At 46.2% G+C, this 18,236-nt stretch overlaps 1 protein-coding gene across 3 annotated transcripts in view; it reads left to right on the top strand.

The window, feature by feature from the left end:
- Positions 1-18,236, top strand: part of baiap2b (BAR/IMD domain containing adaptor protein 2b) — a 50,878-nt gene that overhangs the window by 15,638 nt on the left and 17,004 nt on the right. For 2 of the 3 annotated variants that reach the window (XM_076035074.1, XM_076035076.1), the window contains exons 2-3: positions 6,997-7,072; positions 10,117-10,203. In XM_076035074.1, coding sequence (XP_075891189.1) covers positions 6,997-7,072; positions 10,117-10,203 — 163 coding nt within the window. The remainder of the gene's footprint in view (positions 1-6,996; positions 7,073-10,116; positions 10,204-18,236) is intronic. The other variant, XM_076035075.1, reaches the window with a different exon arrangement.

Genomic DNA, 18,236 nt, shown 5'->3' with positions numbered 1-18,236 from the left:
CAGGGAATGTTCAGCCTGCCTGCTTAAACCACAGACATCGTCGCAAATGTTCATGCGTACGAGACAATGGAAAGAATTGGAGCTTGGCCACTTTGGCTGGATTTTGCACTACAGTGTTTCAAGTGACCAAAGGAAATTGGAGTCAACTGGGTGACACTGGCATTAATGACTTCTGGGACCAGCTTGTTTCCTTTTCTGGGTTCCTGGTCAGACACAAATGTTTAATATCTGTTTACAGTACACCCAGATTTAAATGTATTTAACAGATGGAAACATTTAAAAGGAAATGAAAGCACATCATCAAATAAACATTGGATCTTGGCCAAGGGAAACAAGAAAATACTTGTAAGTACATGTAGTGTAAATATCATCACACCTCCTTCAGGGTTATTTTATGCTAAATGCCAAATTTTTGCAGACCCGCTTCAAATTTAATGAATAGTCAGTTGGGTCTTGGCTGCGGAGATGGGACTTGATTTGTTTGTTAGAGCTTACTGTTTGAACAAAGGATAAATCGGAGTCTTTGTCCCCACTCGCTTTGTTGTCCAAGTTTAAAGCGCCGTCAGTGACTGGTTCTGTCAAAACCACAGAGATAAACAATACTCTGAAAAATCTCCTTTTCTCAATTGAAACCCATCCAATGTGGAGGCTGAGCTGAAGAACAAGCTCCAAAATAAAAACCATCCCAGGTCAGAATGCTTTTCACCTGCAGACACTGACGCTACATGGCAGCCAGTGCTGCCTGCCAGCACAGTCCAGTCAGAACAGTAGGACACACACACACACACACACATACACAACACTGTCAGAGTGACACAAACAGAATCCCTCTCCAGAGTTCTGCTGGTGCGCACACACTCAGAGTTTTGTCACACTTGGATGCGTTTAGGACGAACACCGGCCTCTCCGGGAAGAAGGTACACAAGGTTGTGTTCCTTTTCCGGTGGGATTGATAAATATTTCAGACCGACAACAATTCATCACAGCGGACCAATTCAACGCTTGAAAGGCTCGTGAAGTTCACGTGTCCCTCCACGTCACCTGGAATGCTGCCAGAAGGCCGCACTTTAGTCTCTGGTCTTCAGGTGAAAAATCAGCTGTTCTTGGTGTTCGGTGATTGGCTGCACTGTGGCATTTAGTCGGTCTCTGTCATCAGGCCAGGACAAAAAAAAATGCTGCCTCAGCAATACTGTAGTTGAATAACAGCGACTGTACCATCTTCCGTTGGTGGAATCTTCCCATGATCATTAATCAACAGATAATCTGTTTGCATCTGAAACACAGTGGGAGATGACGCATCGTTTGTTACTTTGATGACATTCACTTGTCCCCACTGCGGCGAGTGAGATAAGACAATCCTCCCGCTGTCGTTGAGTTCGGCCATTTAATTGGGAAGTTGATCAGCAAGTCAATTAAAACACATGACAGCCGCAAATGGGCACAGTGAGACAAAGGAAGCCAGTGTTTGTGCCGTAATCCCCTGTAAATCCGCACAAACTCGTATACGGGAGTCTTTTTTTCCTCGGGGGGGAACGCTAATCAGCTTCAGCCTCGGCAGCAGAAAGGACAAACTCAGCTGATTCAGAGTGGATTACACCAGGACGGCCGAGTTAATGATCCTATTAAATCGTTGCCTCAACCATATGAGCATGTGCTCAGGAGGAGGCGGGGACAACTTTGAGTTGGCTCACCGTTGATGGTGACTGACAGGTGCATAAAATTGGGTGGGGAAAAAATGGTTAAGGACGAGACTTCGTTACTGAGCTGCAGTTCCAGTAACAATGACTGCATTAATGACATTGTTTGTTTTATTTTTTGTTTTTCATTAAAACAAAAAAAAACAACAACATAATGCCAATCAATAAGTTGCTCAAATCAAATGCCAAGAGAAATTTATCTCCTTAGAAACAGAATTCATTTTTAAAAATACTTTGTGTTATAGAAACCTCTTGTGCTTGTACCACCCAATATGATATCCAATATGCCATCTAGGAAAAAGTATTTTTTTTCACAAAAACCCAATAGATGCAATTTTCTTTAGGTCACATGATGATAACTTGACGAGCCAATCAGGAGTGCTATGTCATGTTTACTAACAAGATAAAGAAGAATGACGAGCTAAGCTGCTATGCTAAGATGTGATGTCAACACCTCGTAATCTTATGAATCACGAGTAGCGAAGGCTAGTGTGGAAAAAAGCTCAGTCAGTCTTCACAGCCTTTATGTAGAGAGGCCATTATTTTTCAAACATGATTTTAAAAATGCGAAGACTGCTGGCCTGATTTTCCTGCAGAGATCCTGGGAATGATCCTTGAAAAAGATAAAAAATAAAAACCTTCCCACCACAGGGTTTTGGTTCCCACCAGGACCTTGTCAGTGGCATCCACTCGTCTCCTATAACGTGTCAGAAATCTCAAGCATTCCCACCATTTCCAACTCGTGCTCTCCGGCTTGCTTGAAATTATTCGACGCATGAGGCCAAACCCGTCCAGCAGCCGTTACATAAGGCATCTCATCACTCAGTCAGCAACTCATTAACACAAGTGCACACACATGCAGCCAATCCCTCTGCCAATCCCTCTGTTTCTTCTCCTCCTCTCAGAGTTTGTTGATTCAGACATGACAGTCGGGCGTCTCTCCATCCTCTCTATATTTATTCCTTTGTTGATGCTTCCTTTCTGCCCTGCCAGGCGGCGGGACACGCTGCTCTGCTGCTGATTGCTCCTGCTGGAGATGGTCCACCGCCTGGCACCTGCGGGCGTTGCAGAAGGCATATTGCACTTGCAGGGGAAGGGAAAACTGGGTTAGAAATAAGTTTTGGGTTTTTTTTTCTGTGAAAATCTTCTCCTGTTAATAATAATAATGACATATTGCTGTCTTATCTAATACATCCGCAGCCTTCCTCTTTTGGTTGGAAAAGCAGTGGATTTCCTGTTCGGAAGCGACCTCAGACCAACATTGTCCTCCGTGTCATCCTGACTTATTCATGTCAAGTTGACGTTTTGTGCACCACGGTGACTGTCGGCTGTCAGTCAACAACCGCGTTCAGACATTCTGCAAAGCTAACAGCCACAAAAAACACATCCGTCAACTGCGAGAGTGCGAGAGCTGCAACCTGTTTCCTGCCTCAGCTTGTATTTATTCATCCAGCGTGTCTGCACTTCTCACTTCTCTGGTGATGATTTATTAAAGTTTTTGGGAGCTGTTTACTTCGCTCAATTTACTTCGCCGGGCTGGATGGTAATGTGGACACAAGCCCTGTAATTAAAGAACAGTGACATTTGTCAATGCAATGTTGCAAAACGTGTAGTTCTACATCTAATAAGCTCCTAATAAAGGCCAGAAACATGTTGGCACTACTCAGTCATAGTAAGTTGTTGGTTTCCCTCAGAAAAAGCAAAGTGTAGATGCACAAAACAGGTTGATGAGCAGTCCAGGACCATGGCCAGACTGACTTCTTTATGCCCACTGAAAGGCAGAGAAGGATGTGTTCCTTTACAAATATTTCCATACTTGATTTCTCGGAGTGGCCAGTTTTGCATTAATTAATTGAACCTGGGTGGTTAGCAATTTATTGTAATGCCAAAATTGTTATTGGAGGACGAGGTTAAACTGGGCTTCTAGTGTCTGTTAGTCAACTGTGTTAGAAAAATGACCTCACTTCAGATATTCAGAATAAAGTATGATTGGAATGTGCTTTAGAGGAATAAGAATGTACGTCGATCCGGTGTTCAGAAAAAAATGTGAAAGTAAAACTGCCTCTGGCTTCCCCGAGGACATATTCCAGATGTCATGTTGCATTCAGAGAAAAAAAGTGACTTTGTCCCCCGGGAGTGTGACATCTTGCTGTCCTGAGATGACTTTGTTTTGGCATTTTTGCTCACCGGTTCCCTTCACCCCAAACCTGCAGTTTTAAAGTTGAAGAAGAACGTCAACAAATGCGAGTTGTTGGCGCTGGAACTGCTGCATCTGGCAGAAGTGAAAGGGTAGCAGGACTGAGGGGGAGGCTGAGTCACCACGGAGACGGATAGACTTTCTTCCTCCACTTCAGGTTCAGGCTGTTGCTTGTCTTGTGTCCCTTAGAAGAGGCGGCACTGGCCCTTAACTCACAGACTCTCAGTGAGAGGTGGAGAGTCAGTTCAAACACTGCATTTATCATAAATACTGATGTTTTTTGTAACGATTATTCCCTCAGTAAACTGTGATGTTGGTCATCATCCGACTGTTACATAACAACAGTTTTCTGATATTTGTTTCCAACACTGTGCAGTAAAACTTCAAATGTTTGCTATTATAAGATGTGAGGAAATTATTATTGTGATATTGCTTTGATTTGATCTGAAATCTTTCATTCAAGCATGTAAACAGTATTATTATAAAAAAAAAAGACATCAGAGCATGCGTTTAAACTGATTAAGTCTTGATATTTGATATTAAATAACCTTCCAAGAGAGCGTTGGCCCACAAAATTTCAAGTCTGATTTCTTCCAGATCTTAAAACTTTCTAATCTGATGCATTTTCAACTGGTGAGATGATGCGTGATGCATGATCAAAGTATTTCGAGGTCACATCAGACTTTAGCTGAGGAAAAGTTACTCTGCAATCTTGTAAAATAGCTGGTTTACATTGTGTTAAATCTCTTTACAGTCTTCCCTGGAATTTTCTGTTTCCCCTGAAGGAGCTGTCCAGTTGTTGTTAACACCGAGTATCGTTATGGCTGTGTAGTAGCTTCGAGTTAAGTTTCTATTCTCTCCTCCGCCTCCTCCAACTTCACCTCCGTGCCCTCATCCTCCGCCTTGTGACTCCTACTCCTTCTACTACTACTACTACTACTACCTCTACAGCTCTTCTGTCAAGGAATGGGTTCATCAACTTTTTTTGGGGGGTGTTTTTTTTTTAGTGTAATTGTACTTGCTACTAGCTTGTGCTCTGTGGACGTACCAACCAGCACTTGGTTTGGCCATGATGATCTGTACTGGTGTTCCTCCGTTATCAAGTGGTACATTCCTAAAGGTTTACTATGGCAACACAGTAGTCAGTAGTCTTACAGTTTGAACCTTCATTTTTTGCCTGTCCATTGGATTAGTGGGTAGTGGGGGATGAGATGATGTGTCGAATTGCCCACTCGTTTGCAAGTTCTTGAACTTCATCTGAGCTGAACTGTGAAATGTTGTCTGAGATCGTCATCAGGAACACCATGTGTCACAGCTGCATGTTGAACAAGAGCTCAGCGTCCTTGACGTTCCATCCCAGAAGAACACACCTCTTGCTCTAATCACGTAGTTTTCAAACCCAATTTTTATTGTGATGAACATGATTAAGTGTGTACTTTGTCATAGCAGGTGGGGTAATGTTTCAGAGTGTTCCAACATATTCCTGAATGGTTTGGGGATTTTGGCTGTACCAGTTGACTTTGTGTCTGAAGTATTTTTATTCCCAACTATCCCATTCCAGTGTCAGATGACAGTTTTGTGAAGGGAAATGGGCAAACCAGCAACAGTGTCTCTGTGCCATGTTTATTGGCTGCACTGGGCTCTTGATAAGACTCCCGATACATTTGGTTTGCACAGACTAATCTGTCCATCTCACACAGTTCTCCTCACAACTACATCAGACATGACTTACACTTCAGTGTGACACTGCGTGGGTTGCTATAAGATTTGGCTTCCATTTCTTTGCCACAGACAGACTGAAATCTTTCAAGTACAAAGAGCGGTGCCAATGCCTCAAGTGGGGTTGCGCGGGCAACAGATTTTTCCACTTCTGGGCAGGACTGTTCCTCAACCACTTCTTGGGTAGTTTGAGTGTCACGCACATCTTCCTAATACCACTTCTTCTAGTGTCACTGTCATCTTAGAGGCCCTGGATGGTCAGACAGGATTTATCTTGGATTTGTGGTTTCCTTTTTTCCAACCATGGATTTCTATTGCTTCGAGCCAAGGAGCCATGACTCTGGCTCCTTGCCTCAGTCGCATGCTGTTGTGTCTTTGGTATCACCACACAATACGATGTCATCCATGGCAATCCAGTACTTCTGGTTGTGAGGATAAACTCCAACTTCATCGTACATTCTGTACATCTCCTCATTCAATTTCCAGTTTTTCAGGATGGATTTATTGTTTCTACACATTGCTTTGCAAATGTATGGTGTCTTCTCTTTGCTACTCATACCCTGAAAGGAATGCTCAAGACCTGAAAAACATGTATTGTTCATGTGTCTGTTTCCTCTGAAACATACACTGCCGTGTGTGTCAGATTTCTGTATCATGTTCCCTAGACTTCCTTTCTCATCCTTATTTGCAGAATGGAATGTGTTATTCACACTGCCACTGTGTATTCTCAAGCCACTTGCAGAAACAGCAGTGACTGTACCTTTGGATCCTTCCCATATGGCTCAAGACGTCCATGTACATTCTAAACCTTCGTCTGAACTTCTTCCAGAAGTCCCAAAAGAGGTTGACCATGATCGGACCATGTTTTAGTCTTCATTTAACCAGAAATATTATTTTATTCAACTTCCATTGTGATATCTATTTTTTGGGGGAAAAGATTTCCTCAAACAAAAGCATTGGTTGCAGATGAGCGTCAGAGTTCAACGAGTGTAAAAGAGTTGAAGGTGAAGCACTGCTGAGCAGAGGAGGTCAGCAGCCAAAACCAGGTTTCAGTATAATGGAGACAGCAGGGAAGGTGGGAAGACACACAAGACTCTCTCTTTCACACTCACACAGAGACTCACACACAGACTCACACACACACACACACACACACACACACACGCTGGAAACAAATCCCTGCTGTACTCCTCTTGATCCTGGTTGGCTCCGCTGACTCTCTCCCTTCCTTCCTGCCTTCCCTGTGTGCGTGCGTGCGTGTGCGTGCGTTCGTGTCCCAGTAACGAGCGGCGCTTCATCACTGGAGCTCACCACCGGTGTTTATATCCGTCCCGTCACTCGACTAACCCAAGGTGCCGTCTGTGTCTCCTTCTCCTCCGGCAGTCCATCATGGAGCAGTTCAACCCCTGCCTGCGGAACTTCATCGCCATGGGGAAGAGCTACGAGAAGGCCCTCACCAGTGAGTACACCCAGCCATCATTTGCTCTCTCTCACCTTGCGCTCTCTCTCTCTCTGTCTTCATCCTCCTCCTCGTCACTCATCCTTTCTGTCCTGTAGTCCAAGTGGAGGGCAGCTGCTTTTATATCTGTGTACTTCCTCTGGGAAAAACATCGCAGCGCTCTTGCCGCATTTTTTTTTTTATTTGTTTACGTTCACTTGTTTGTTCTTGGGGTCTTTTTTTAAGCTAGAGGAGACCCTCGGAGGGTTGATCTCCTCCTCTGAGTGTTTCTAACATCGCCTCCGCCTCGCGTCCTCGTCCTTGCTTCTTCTGCCTTGCACAGGTCTCTTTCGCATGGCCGCGAACATGTGCGTGTGGATGTGTGTGTGCGTGCATGTTCATGCGTGACAAAGACAACGATCAAGACGCCGATGGAGATAAACAAGATAAAAGGTAAACGACAGAAGGAAGTGGTTCAGATCTTGGGCGATTTAAGTAGAACAGGAGCAGTTGTGAGAATGAGCCGGGGCTCCCCGTGGGACGGAGGAAACGAGAACACAGCGAGTCGGTATCCAGGACACGTTGGAGTGGAGAAACTCAAAAAAAGAGGGAGCGCGCACTAATGAAGAGCGGCACGTAGCGAGTGGAGTCGTCATCGGCAGCCGAACAGGACACCTGGACGCTGATCGGAAAGCGTGCCGTCTGCAGGGGATCAAGGTGCCTCGCGCTTCCAGATTGGGATGAAATGGCTCGGAGCAAGGCTGCGGACGTTCCCCTCCCCTCCCTCAAGCGCGTTGAGCTCATTTATTGATAAGAAAAGTGCTTTTTTTTTTCCTCTCCGCTCCTCTGTGATGGAGGTTATCTTGGGGGGGAACGGGGGAAGGAGGGTGGGCTCTTACTCACCGGCTGTGTGAGGGAAGACTGTGGAGCCCGCAAGGCCATTAAGGGAGGCCTCACTCCCGTCTGATAAGGCTAAAAATAGCCCGGCGGGGGTAGAGGATGGGGGGGGATTACACTTCATCAATGCCGGGGCAGTTGGCAGCAGGGGGGCTCAGAGCAGAGCCGAGCAGAGCATCCAGACAGTCTCGGCTCTCTGCGGCTTCACTGCCAGGCCCCCGATGGTGGAGGCAGACCATCATCTTGCTATTGTCTGGCCCTTCAAACCCAGCATGTGCGAGAGTGAGAGACGGAGAGGAGGCTGTTCTCAGCTTGAGTGTATGAACCTCCTCCGTCTAATTATAGATTCCTCCAACAGAAGCTTAATCTGCCGTCAGAGCTCTTTCTAGCTGAGATCCAGTTGGGTGCGTAGAATGTTTCAACGTGGGAAAAAAAAAAGCCTAAAGTGAGTCCTAATGTAAATGGCTGCAGGTTTGAATGAATGTGGAGAAACTGAATGTGCGTTCGTAGCTGGCTTCTGCTCATTTTCCGTGGTTGGTTCACCCGCGCTGTCTGTCGTCTGCCCGGCTGTTTATCTCTGTTCCAATGAGCAGCCAGTCCCTCCGCCCTCCCTTTCCTCCATGTTGCTGCCAGAAAACTTTCCCTCCAGCTAAAACTCTCCTCGCTCTGCTCTGTCGTTAGCCAGGCTTCACAGGTAAGAGGGTTGTGGAGCCCAGCGTGGGTCTCCTCTTGGTTTCTTTTGGTCAAATTGTCTCTGTTCCCACTGTACAGCTCGTCTCATGCTGACCAATGAAAATTTTGATGGATTGACCATCTTGGCTCCACTTGAACAAGAGTGGAACCCAATGTAAGTCACGTGGAGAATGTTCTCCACGTGGAAACATGTGCTTTTCATGGTTCTTCTCGGCTGAGGCGTCTCCACCGTTGTTCTGTGCAAACACTCATCAGTCTGACGCCTCTCATCATGATAATGATAATCTGAGTCGTCTGGACTGGGCCGTGTGTCCAGTGGACTCATGGTCATCAGTCACTGTGGGATTAGGTCTTTGAGCTCTGAGAGTTGTTAATGCCCAAGTCACTGGGGAGGCTGTGTGAGTGACGGCTGGGCAGTTTTACAAGGTTTCTGTCTCAGGCTGCTGTCAAAATAATGTCCTTCAAAGTTTTCTCCAAATAGCTTAATGTACCGTTGTGATGAAGTGATAAAGGTTGAACTCCTCATTCTGAGTTCATTTTGTCACCCAGTACCGGTCCCTTCACTGTGGAATTCAGAGATGTGAATGATGTCACATTTGCTCACAGCATTTTCTCTTTTGAGTCAGAAAAGCTTTGAAACTTTTATTAATAAGGTGACTGGAGCTTGTTCAGAAAGTGTTTACCTTGGACTTGCAACTGAGAGCCTTCAGACACAGATACCCATAGTTTTGTTGTTAGCCTTGTTAGAATTAGCGGTCTAACAACACACACTGTAGAGGCTGCAGGATACCGTCAAGATGGCTTTAGTTGTTGCATCCGTCTCGGCCGTTGCTCAAGTTCCTCAAAGCTCATGAGTGGATATTTTGGCTTTGGGCTGTGTTTCTGATGATGTAACCGAGGAGGAAATCAGAGTTCATCGTACCTCAAGTTATTTGCCCATTTCTGTGCCCTCGAGTATTTCCAGGCAGGTGTTGCTCCGCAGGAAGCTTTGGAACAGAACGTCTTTGAAATGACTATTATTAATAGTAATAGAAGTATAAGCATTGGCCACATTTTAGAGTTGTGATTGCTGAAGTCTTGCAGTTTTACCCTTTTGTATACAACATTGAGATTTTCGAGACAAACGGACAGGAGCTGCTTTGTTCCTACAGCGGCCGAGTGCATTTGCTGCCACTCAGACAGGTGCGAGCTGTTTGCAAAGACTTCCCTTCCTCCTGCTCCTCCTCCTCACTGTGCTTGAGGTTAGTCTCTTTAGCCATATCTCTGTTTCCTGTAGTTGCCTCCATCGAGCTTCCCTCTCCTGCTGCCTGGTCTCCACCGCCGCCTGTCGCTCTTTTTTATTTCCCATGCCCAACCTTGCCTCTCTGGGGTGGGCGGGGCCTGTCGGGGGAAGGGCCTGCACAGCTTCAGGAAGTGCAAGTTCGATTTCCAGCTGCGCACCGCTGATCTGACGCCCAATGCTTCCATGTTTCCAGGTGTCACATACGCTGCAAAGGGCTACTTCGACGCGCTGGTGCGGATGGGCGAGATGGCCAGCGAAAGTCAAGGCTCTAAGGATCTTGGTGAGTCCTTGCAGTAGCTGCAGTGCCCCCTGGTGGGGCGGAGGGAGTTTGCTCCAGTAGATGGTGTGACAAGGGGATGGCTTGCGCTAACCTAAAACACATGCTGTACATCGAGCAATTCTTTCTGGCAATGGGGACTTTTCTAGAACCCTAGAACGCCGCAGCGGGTCGAGTGTTTTCTTTTCTGTCAGGAATTTGTCATTTGTCAAACGCACCTGGCTGGTTCATCTGCAGTTTCCGCGACGATTGCTGTTGAAAACGTTGGCTTTAGATGTGCACAAAACAACGCTTGAAAAAAGTGGATTTCATCTTTCCTAAAATTGCTGCGATTTTAACGCTCTGGTTCTGCTCGACGAGGCTCGGAAGCCCGAGTCTGCTGGCGCATTCACTCTGCAGCCCGCAGAGGAGCGCTGTATAGAGTCTGTGCATCGCGCAGCCACGCAGTCACATGGCGGGGAGCGTGACAAGACGGCGATAGCGCTGCATCGCTGCGTCCTGACGGTTCCCTTCCAGCTGGATGCGGGCGGAGATAGCATGCGGCGGATCAGTGCAGGGAGGGAGGGAGGGAGTCCGGGGCGAGTGAGGAGGATATAAAAGCAGCATTCATTATTCACGTCGGGGCGGGGGGAGGATCCCCCACCCCAGCCCTTCCACACCCCCCTCCAACTTCCTTGCACTGTTTCACCTGAAGCATCATTTCTTCATCTCATGCCCTCGTCTCCGCGCTCTGCCTGTGTCCCTCTGTGCAGCGGCACAGCTGGAGTCGCCTCTTTTGTTTTGTTTTTTTGCACGTTGCGTAATCAAAGTGTATCAGAGCTGCGGCATGCGACAACCTGGAGGCTGTGTGAACGTGTGGTTAAAAAAAAACAAAAGCCAATGGACTTGATGTGCAAAACACTTGTAAGACCCCCATCATCCATCATCCACACCCCATCGGCTGCTTTGCCGCTTCGCACGTCTTTTCTTTCTACGTCTTTTCTTTCTGTCCGTCGACTGTGTGTGTTGATGCTGTCCCCGTGCACGCTGCCTGTTTTCCTCCTTCTTTTCTGGCCGACTGGCTGTGACTCAGCAGACAGCCCACCCCACCCTCCAGCCTCCGCCACCCACCCTGCTCCACCTTGCCTCCAGTCCAGTGACAGATGAGGCTGAGCGGGATGGATTGATGATTCCTCCGCGCGTGAGCTGCTGCTCGGGCCGGCTGAGGTCTCCGCGAGCCGGCCCGAGCTGGTGCTTGTTGCTCCGCTCCGCGCTTCTCTCCGCTGTGCCGCGTTTGCCTCGGCGCCTCAGGGGATAATTGGAGGAAACAGTCATTGCTGTACATTAGGGCGGAGCATTAAAACATGAACAGCAGGAGAAATCCACACACCAATAAGCAGAGTGTGCATGTCAGGGTTGCCATTAAAGGCGTCATGTTAGCGTGTGCTATCACTGTGCACACTGTCAGCAGACATGTAGCTGCTGGGATTCAACCCAGTGCAAGTCTCCATGCAAAGAGTTGCCGAGTTGTTTTCTTATTGTTCTATTTTATAAACACCAAGTTTGAGGAAACAGACTGCTGTTGTTTTCTGGTTGTAAAAACCCTCTTAAACTGTGCTAGATTATTAATTAGTAGATAAGAAGGATTATTGTGTGTGTGTGTGTGTGTGTGTGTGTGTGTGTGTGTGTGTGTGTGTGTGTGTGTGTGTGTGTGTGTGTGTGTGTGTGTGTGGGGACAATCCCTTACTTATTCTAGACTTTACCTGGCACTTTCATTAACTAGAATTGAAGGGTATTTGCAAAGGAAAACGCTTGAGCCTGATTTCTTTCTTTCTTTTAAGAAAAATATTTTCCAAAGAACTGATGCAGGTGAATTAACAGGGTATTACAGTGGACATCAGCCAGTCACATTTGCACAATAACATCATGGTGTTGCACATGCTGCGGAGACTGAAGAGGGCTTATGGTGAAACGTTCTAGGATGTCCGGACTGAGAATTGGATAATCGAGCTTGTGCCTGGAGTCAACAAAAATGTCTAAAATAAGGAAACAAGACACATTTTTCATTAGTTCAGACTAATAATAGTTGTATTTCCATCACACTTATTATCAAATCTGGAAAGCACAATGGAATCTCTTGGCCTTTTGTTGATTTTGTGTTGATTGAATGTAGAATTAAGGTGAAACCCCATCAGAAAACACGCGGATCGGTAGCACGACACTGGAAAATAAGGCGATGCAACAAACCCCATCGCAAAAAGTCTCCAAAGATTTTCGCGGATACCACCTGTAATTAATGAGTTCACAGTCTTGCACATTAATTCACGGTAATTGTTGAAACTCCTTTGTCACACAAACTGCAAGTGTGTAGAAACCTGGGAATCATCAGCAGATGCGAGCAAGTGGTAAAATAAAAAGATTTCACCTGGCCACACAAACACACACATGCACACACACACCACAGATGGTGATGCCCAATTTAAGTAATCTGAATGATGTGGACCAATGAATAAACAAACAAATACATAAATCAAAGGCGCCTGGCCCTCTCTGTCCTGCTGGGGGCAGTGTGGTCACGGCGAGGGCCGTGCTCTCATCAGCGGCTGATGGCTCAGCAGCCGGCGCAGGAGGAGAAGACAATGCCCTCGCTGACTTTCATTCACGGCTGCCCTGCCAGAAGTGGAGCAACTGCTCGGCTCAGCAGGAGCGGCTTCCCACTCAGTCTCCGCCCCCCCCCGGCCCCCCCTTGCGGCGCTCTGTCTGCGAACACCTCCGCACTCGCGTGGGAGCCCTGGGAGAGCACGGCCACTCTGCACTCCCCCTCTAAAAATAGATGAAACACCTCTGCTGGAGGAGGAGGAGGAGGAGCAGGAGGAGGAGGAGGAGGGACGGGAGTACGACGCTCGATGCGCAGCCCAAACAAGGCTCGGCGGTGACGTCGGCGCCGCGGAAACACACTCGTCTGCTTCCGTCGGACTAAATATGGACGCGGCAGCAAGGAGCCTCCTGCAGTTCCGCTTCTCGACTCTGACCATAAAAGAATTCCACTCTTCTGATGCAAATGCAGGCTGAGAGGGTCGGCGGCGGGGTGGGAGGTGGGTGGAGGGGGCTCGTTCTCTCCAGACCTTCGGGAAGTACCGACAAAGGGAGAGAGAAAAAATACAAAAAAGCAAAAAGGTGCTTTACTTTGTAACCTGTGGATGTAGACATGCACTGAGAATTTGTCTGTGGCAGCTTCAGTGATTTGAGTTAGAAATTTAGATTGTAGAGGAGAGGAGAGAAACACTTTTTTTTCTTTTTTTTTTTTAAATATTGCTCTCTTTTGTTTTGTTGCTTAGCAGCACGTCAGGTTGAAATGTTAAAATCGGATCGTCCTCAACCACTTCAGCCTCTACGTGCCGACTTCTCCGCCTTGAAGGAAAAAAACATAAAAAAGTTTCAATCTGAAAAAATCAAGAGTGATCATTTGAACAAAAGTCAAGTGGTTTCAATTTAACACCCCAGCGTGATGAGACCTTCTTCATCTTCCCTTCATTCTCCAGTCTGGGCTGTAACTAGATAATCCCTGACCCCCCTCATCCACTGCTCATCACTCTTCCTGCTTCCAACTCATTTAAACCATCCAGGGCCCATTCACACGGTCCAAAATGAGCTTCAGGAATCAATTAGCTTCTGGTCAATGCACGGGGGGTGGCTTATTGGAGCACTGAACTCCGAGTCTCACTCCCTCACCACCACCACATCATCAGCCGCAGCTTTTTCAGCCGCAGCTCGGATGCTAGTGCTGGGATTTCTGTTTTGTTTTCGGCAGCAGCAGCAGCAGCAGCAGCAGCAGCAGGGAAAGAGGGAATTGTTCTGATGAGTCGGAAATATAACATTTCCTCCCTGTGGTTTCGTACCCATTAGCAAAATTTCCAGCTTGTTTGTCACTGCAATAATTCCGCTTTGTGCTTCACGCGACTGAACGTCGGTGGCAGAAATTAGAAATAATGAGCAGTTTGCTCCCAGAAGCCGAGGAAAGCATAAACCGACTCCTGCACAACATCTCCAGTGGTGCCACAAACAGTTTTTTTTTTGTTGTTTTGTTGTTGTTGTTTTTCTGAGTCACAGAGCTTTCCTGAAGAAAGGTCCAACTCTGTTTCTCTCTGCTCCCGCAAACACACGAAAACACGGATTCTCGCCCAGCTGATGATGAAGCACGACTAGAAAGAAACCTTGATGTGAGCTTTGGAGCGTTTCAGCTGTCAGAACGCTTTCAGCTGTCAGAACGCTGCAGCTGAGGAACTTCACCGAGAACATGCCCACCCCCCTCACCTCAGGCCCCCAACAGGTTCAAAATGAAAGAGTAAAATATTTGGTTCAGACCTCTAACAGTGGAAACTAAAAGTCCGAACCGAGGTTTCAAAACAAAACAAAATCTAAAACGAAAAAGGTCCCACAACCTGGGACCTGATTGGATAAACATTCAATGTGTCACAGGAAATTTGGCCAATCAGAATTCTGTGTCAGAGCAGCTAGTTGGCAGCAGCATGATGCGTCTCAGTGGTGCAAGGTGTGATCATTGGAGTTTCGCTTCCTCTGTTTTTTTTTTTGACGACACGATGTCCACAGCCAGTGAGGCTTAGAGCGCTACTCCTTTTTTAATGGTAAAATGTCGTCCACTTCTGCTTAAGTTGCAACTAAATCCTGGCTGTGGCTCCGCCCCTTTTCTTCTCAAAGGACGATGATTGGTTGGGTCACATCCTGACCAGTTGAAGCAACGCAGGCTGGAGTTTTTCAAGCAGTGTCTGAGAGAATTGGGGCAAATCTTGATGTCATTAGACTCCAGCACATTGGAGAGAATTGGCCTCCTAGTTTTTGGGTGGGTGCGTTTTCTTTTTTTGCCTTCAGTAGAGAAACACTGACTGCAGGATGCCAGTGATGATGGATGGCTGAAAAAAGAAAAACTAGTTTTAAAACCTGACTTTTCCCCTCACACTGGGAGCCAATTAGAATCCAGTTTAGGAGTGAACAACAGCAGCCATCAACCCCTCCCCCCTCCTCCCCACATCCACCCAGCACGCACCAACTGCCTCAGATCATCCATCTCATCAGCCGCCCTGTAATGATTGTGTGCTGGCCGTCATTGCGATCGATGCTCCTCAGCCTGATGCCTCTTTAAATAGGACTCATTTATTGTTTTTATTGCAGCATGGCAGTGAAGATGTCGCACTGAGCGTGGTGGGCGTCATCGCTTTTGAGATGTTTGTTCAATATTGAGCGATGGACTAAGTTGGGTTCATTTATTTATGTTTACTTCACTTCCACCTGCGTTCTGGGTGGAGCCAGTTCCTTCCAGCCTGTGCATGGACACAGTGATCTATAGACTAGCAGGAAAAAACACTTTCTTCAAACACCTTTTGCTTGCATATCGTATAAAACCCACATCGATGGGACTTTATTTGAAGCGACTGCTCCCATCATAGAGTCTCTTTTCACTTTCAGCTTGTGCTGTTCTACAGCTGACGGAAAACATTTCTTTGGTCGACGGCTTGTTTATTAGTTCTATTGCAAATGAGACTTTATTCATTTTTGCTCAGTGTTGTTCAGCAGGTTGCGGTAATCTTGCTGAGCGACCCAAATCTGAGACTTAGCGGCGGAACTTTGGAATATGACGTCAAGAAAGTTGGTCATTTTTTTCAGCTACTTTGTTCTGGGCGATTTAAAAGCTTTCCAGGTCAATGGCGACATGCAGAAAAACAAAACATTAAAACGACAACCTGTCTTTAGTTTGTGTTTCAATGAGCACCAAAATGCAAAAAAGGCGAGATCACGAGGGAATAAACGGCTTTGGCTTGGTTTGGAGCTGGAGAAGGGACAGCACATTAAGCGACGTGCTTACAGCTCTGTGAGCCTCAGATGTTGTGATCTGCCTGTGATTATCAGTAATCAGCTTAGTTAAGACATTAGCATTTCACAACACAGTGCAACAAAACACTTTTACTTACTTTGGATTGAAAGGAATGAATGCATTCAGGGATTGGTTCCTCAAATGGCAACAAGTCTTTTTTTTTTTTTTAAAGCAATTTCAACTGCAGTCACTGTTGAAGACAATTTTAAAACAGTATTCAATATTTATTATATGTATGATATATTATTACACATTTATATGTATTATATATGTATGTATGTATATATATATATGTATATATGTGTATATATATGTATATATATGTGTATATATATATATATATATATATATATATATATATATATATATATATATATATATATATACATACACACACACACACCTATATATAAATCTTGTATGTCCCAATCAAATACAAAGCAAAGATGAGTTGGAATAAATACCTTTCAATCAATACAAAATCATTGGGAAAACTAATATTATAAAGTGAACTAACGTCTACCACCACTAGATGTGAGCTTTCATTCGGTGGGTCTCTGATGGCTGAGATCATCTCACTAAATGCGTGTCTGGCTGCTGGCTGTGTACTGGGAGCTGGTGGGCTGGAGAGAGTCGCTGGGTGCTTTCCAGCGATCGAAGGAGACTTTGGAAGTGCGCGGCGATGTATTTGCATGGCTCGCCGCTGCCAGTCCCTGCGTCGTGCGGCTCAAATTGCTGCTGCCGCTGTTCTTCTCGCCGCTCGTCCTCTTTATCCCCTCATTACAAGTGTGCTGTTGTCTTGACCTGACGCAGTTGCCCTGAAAGTGCAGGCAGCAGAGGGTTCACACTGACTGCCGCCCGCTCCAACCTTTTCTAAATCCCCTTTCCTCCCGCTGAGACCCTCCTGCATGAGCGCAGCACTTCCATTAAGCCCATTAATCTTGTGCACGCACTGCTGCTGCTGCTGCTGTGGCGCCCGCTAGCATCACTCTCCGCTACCACTCATGGCACTCAATGTCCTACAGGGGGCAGACAGGAGCGCAGTAAATATATGTATTTTATACATACATCCATTTTCAATACCCGGGGGTCACGGGGGTCTGCTGGAGCCTATCCCAGACGTCATAGGGCGACAAGTGGCCAGTTCATCGCCGGGCCACATACAGAAAACCACTTGTACACAATGCAAAGTTCCCAATTCACCTCACATGCACGTTTCTGGAGTGTGGGAGGAAGCCGGAGAACCCGGAGAGAACCCACGCAGACACAGGGAGAACATGCAAACTCCGTACAGAAAGACCCCAGGCCCGGAATCGAACCCACAACCGTCTTGCTGTGGGGCGGCAGCACTCACCACTGTGTATTTTATATTTTGGTGTTTTTTCTTTAAGATAATGGACTAAGTGTATTCATTTAAAATGATGCTTCTGATTCCTGACGTCATTGTGAGGTCACAGCAGGCAACACAAACATCTGTGGTGGGACTCGTTCATAAGACGTGCGAGAGGTTTCATTTGTGCTTTAAATTTATTTATTTTATTTATTTAAAAAAAAAAATCTCATAAAACTTAACGAAGGGTTTTTCCAGCAGCTGTTTTTTCATAAGATGTTCTGATCTCCGCATGTCATGTGACTTCCTGATTAATGCTCGGAAAGCTTGGAAAACATTCATGCTCAGCTATGAACCTCTTGCTCAGGCTCCTCCACCAGCCTGACATGCAGAACGACATGTATTTAATTCCCCCGATGTGCATTTCAGAGACGGGTTCCTCGCTCGAGACGCATTTCGGAGCGTGTGATGAGTGTTTTTTTTCTGTCCCGTGTCTCATTTATCTGGCGGTACTTTGACCTGTCTCTGTCTCTCTCCCTCCGTTCTTTGCTCAAACTAGATCTTTTTGTTCCTTTTTGTTTTCACAATGCATTGCATATTCAGAAGAGGCAGCATGTAGGTATCTTAAAACAGCACGTACCTCCCTGGCTGCATGAATCATCCCTTTTCTTTTCTTTTCTCTGACTTTGTTTCTTTTCAGTTATCTCCAGGTTTCCTTTTCTGTGCTTTTGATTTTGCAGTTCTGTCACTCTTGTTGTTTTTTTTTTTCCTTCATTTTTTTCCCACCCTGCTCTGTTCAGTAGCACAGCTCAGATAAAGGTCTTGGTTTAATGGCTG

This window comes from Nelusetta ayraudi, unplaced genomic scaffold (assembly GCF_046127955.1).
Source record: "Nelusetta ayraudi isolate G7.1 ecotype Tasmania unplaced genomic scaffold, CSIRO-AGI_Nayr_v1 ptg000042l, whole genome shotgun sequence".
In the NCBI taxonomy this organism is placed as follows: domain Eukaryota; kingdom Metazoa; phylum Chordata; class Actinopteri; order Tetraodontiformes; family Monacanthidae; genus Nelusetta; species Nelusetta ayraudi.
Note: the sequence above shows the minus strand (reverse complement) of the source record. Positions and strands in the feature narration are given on the sequence as shown.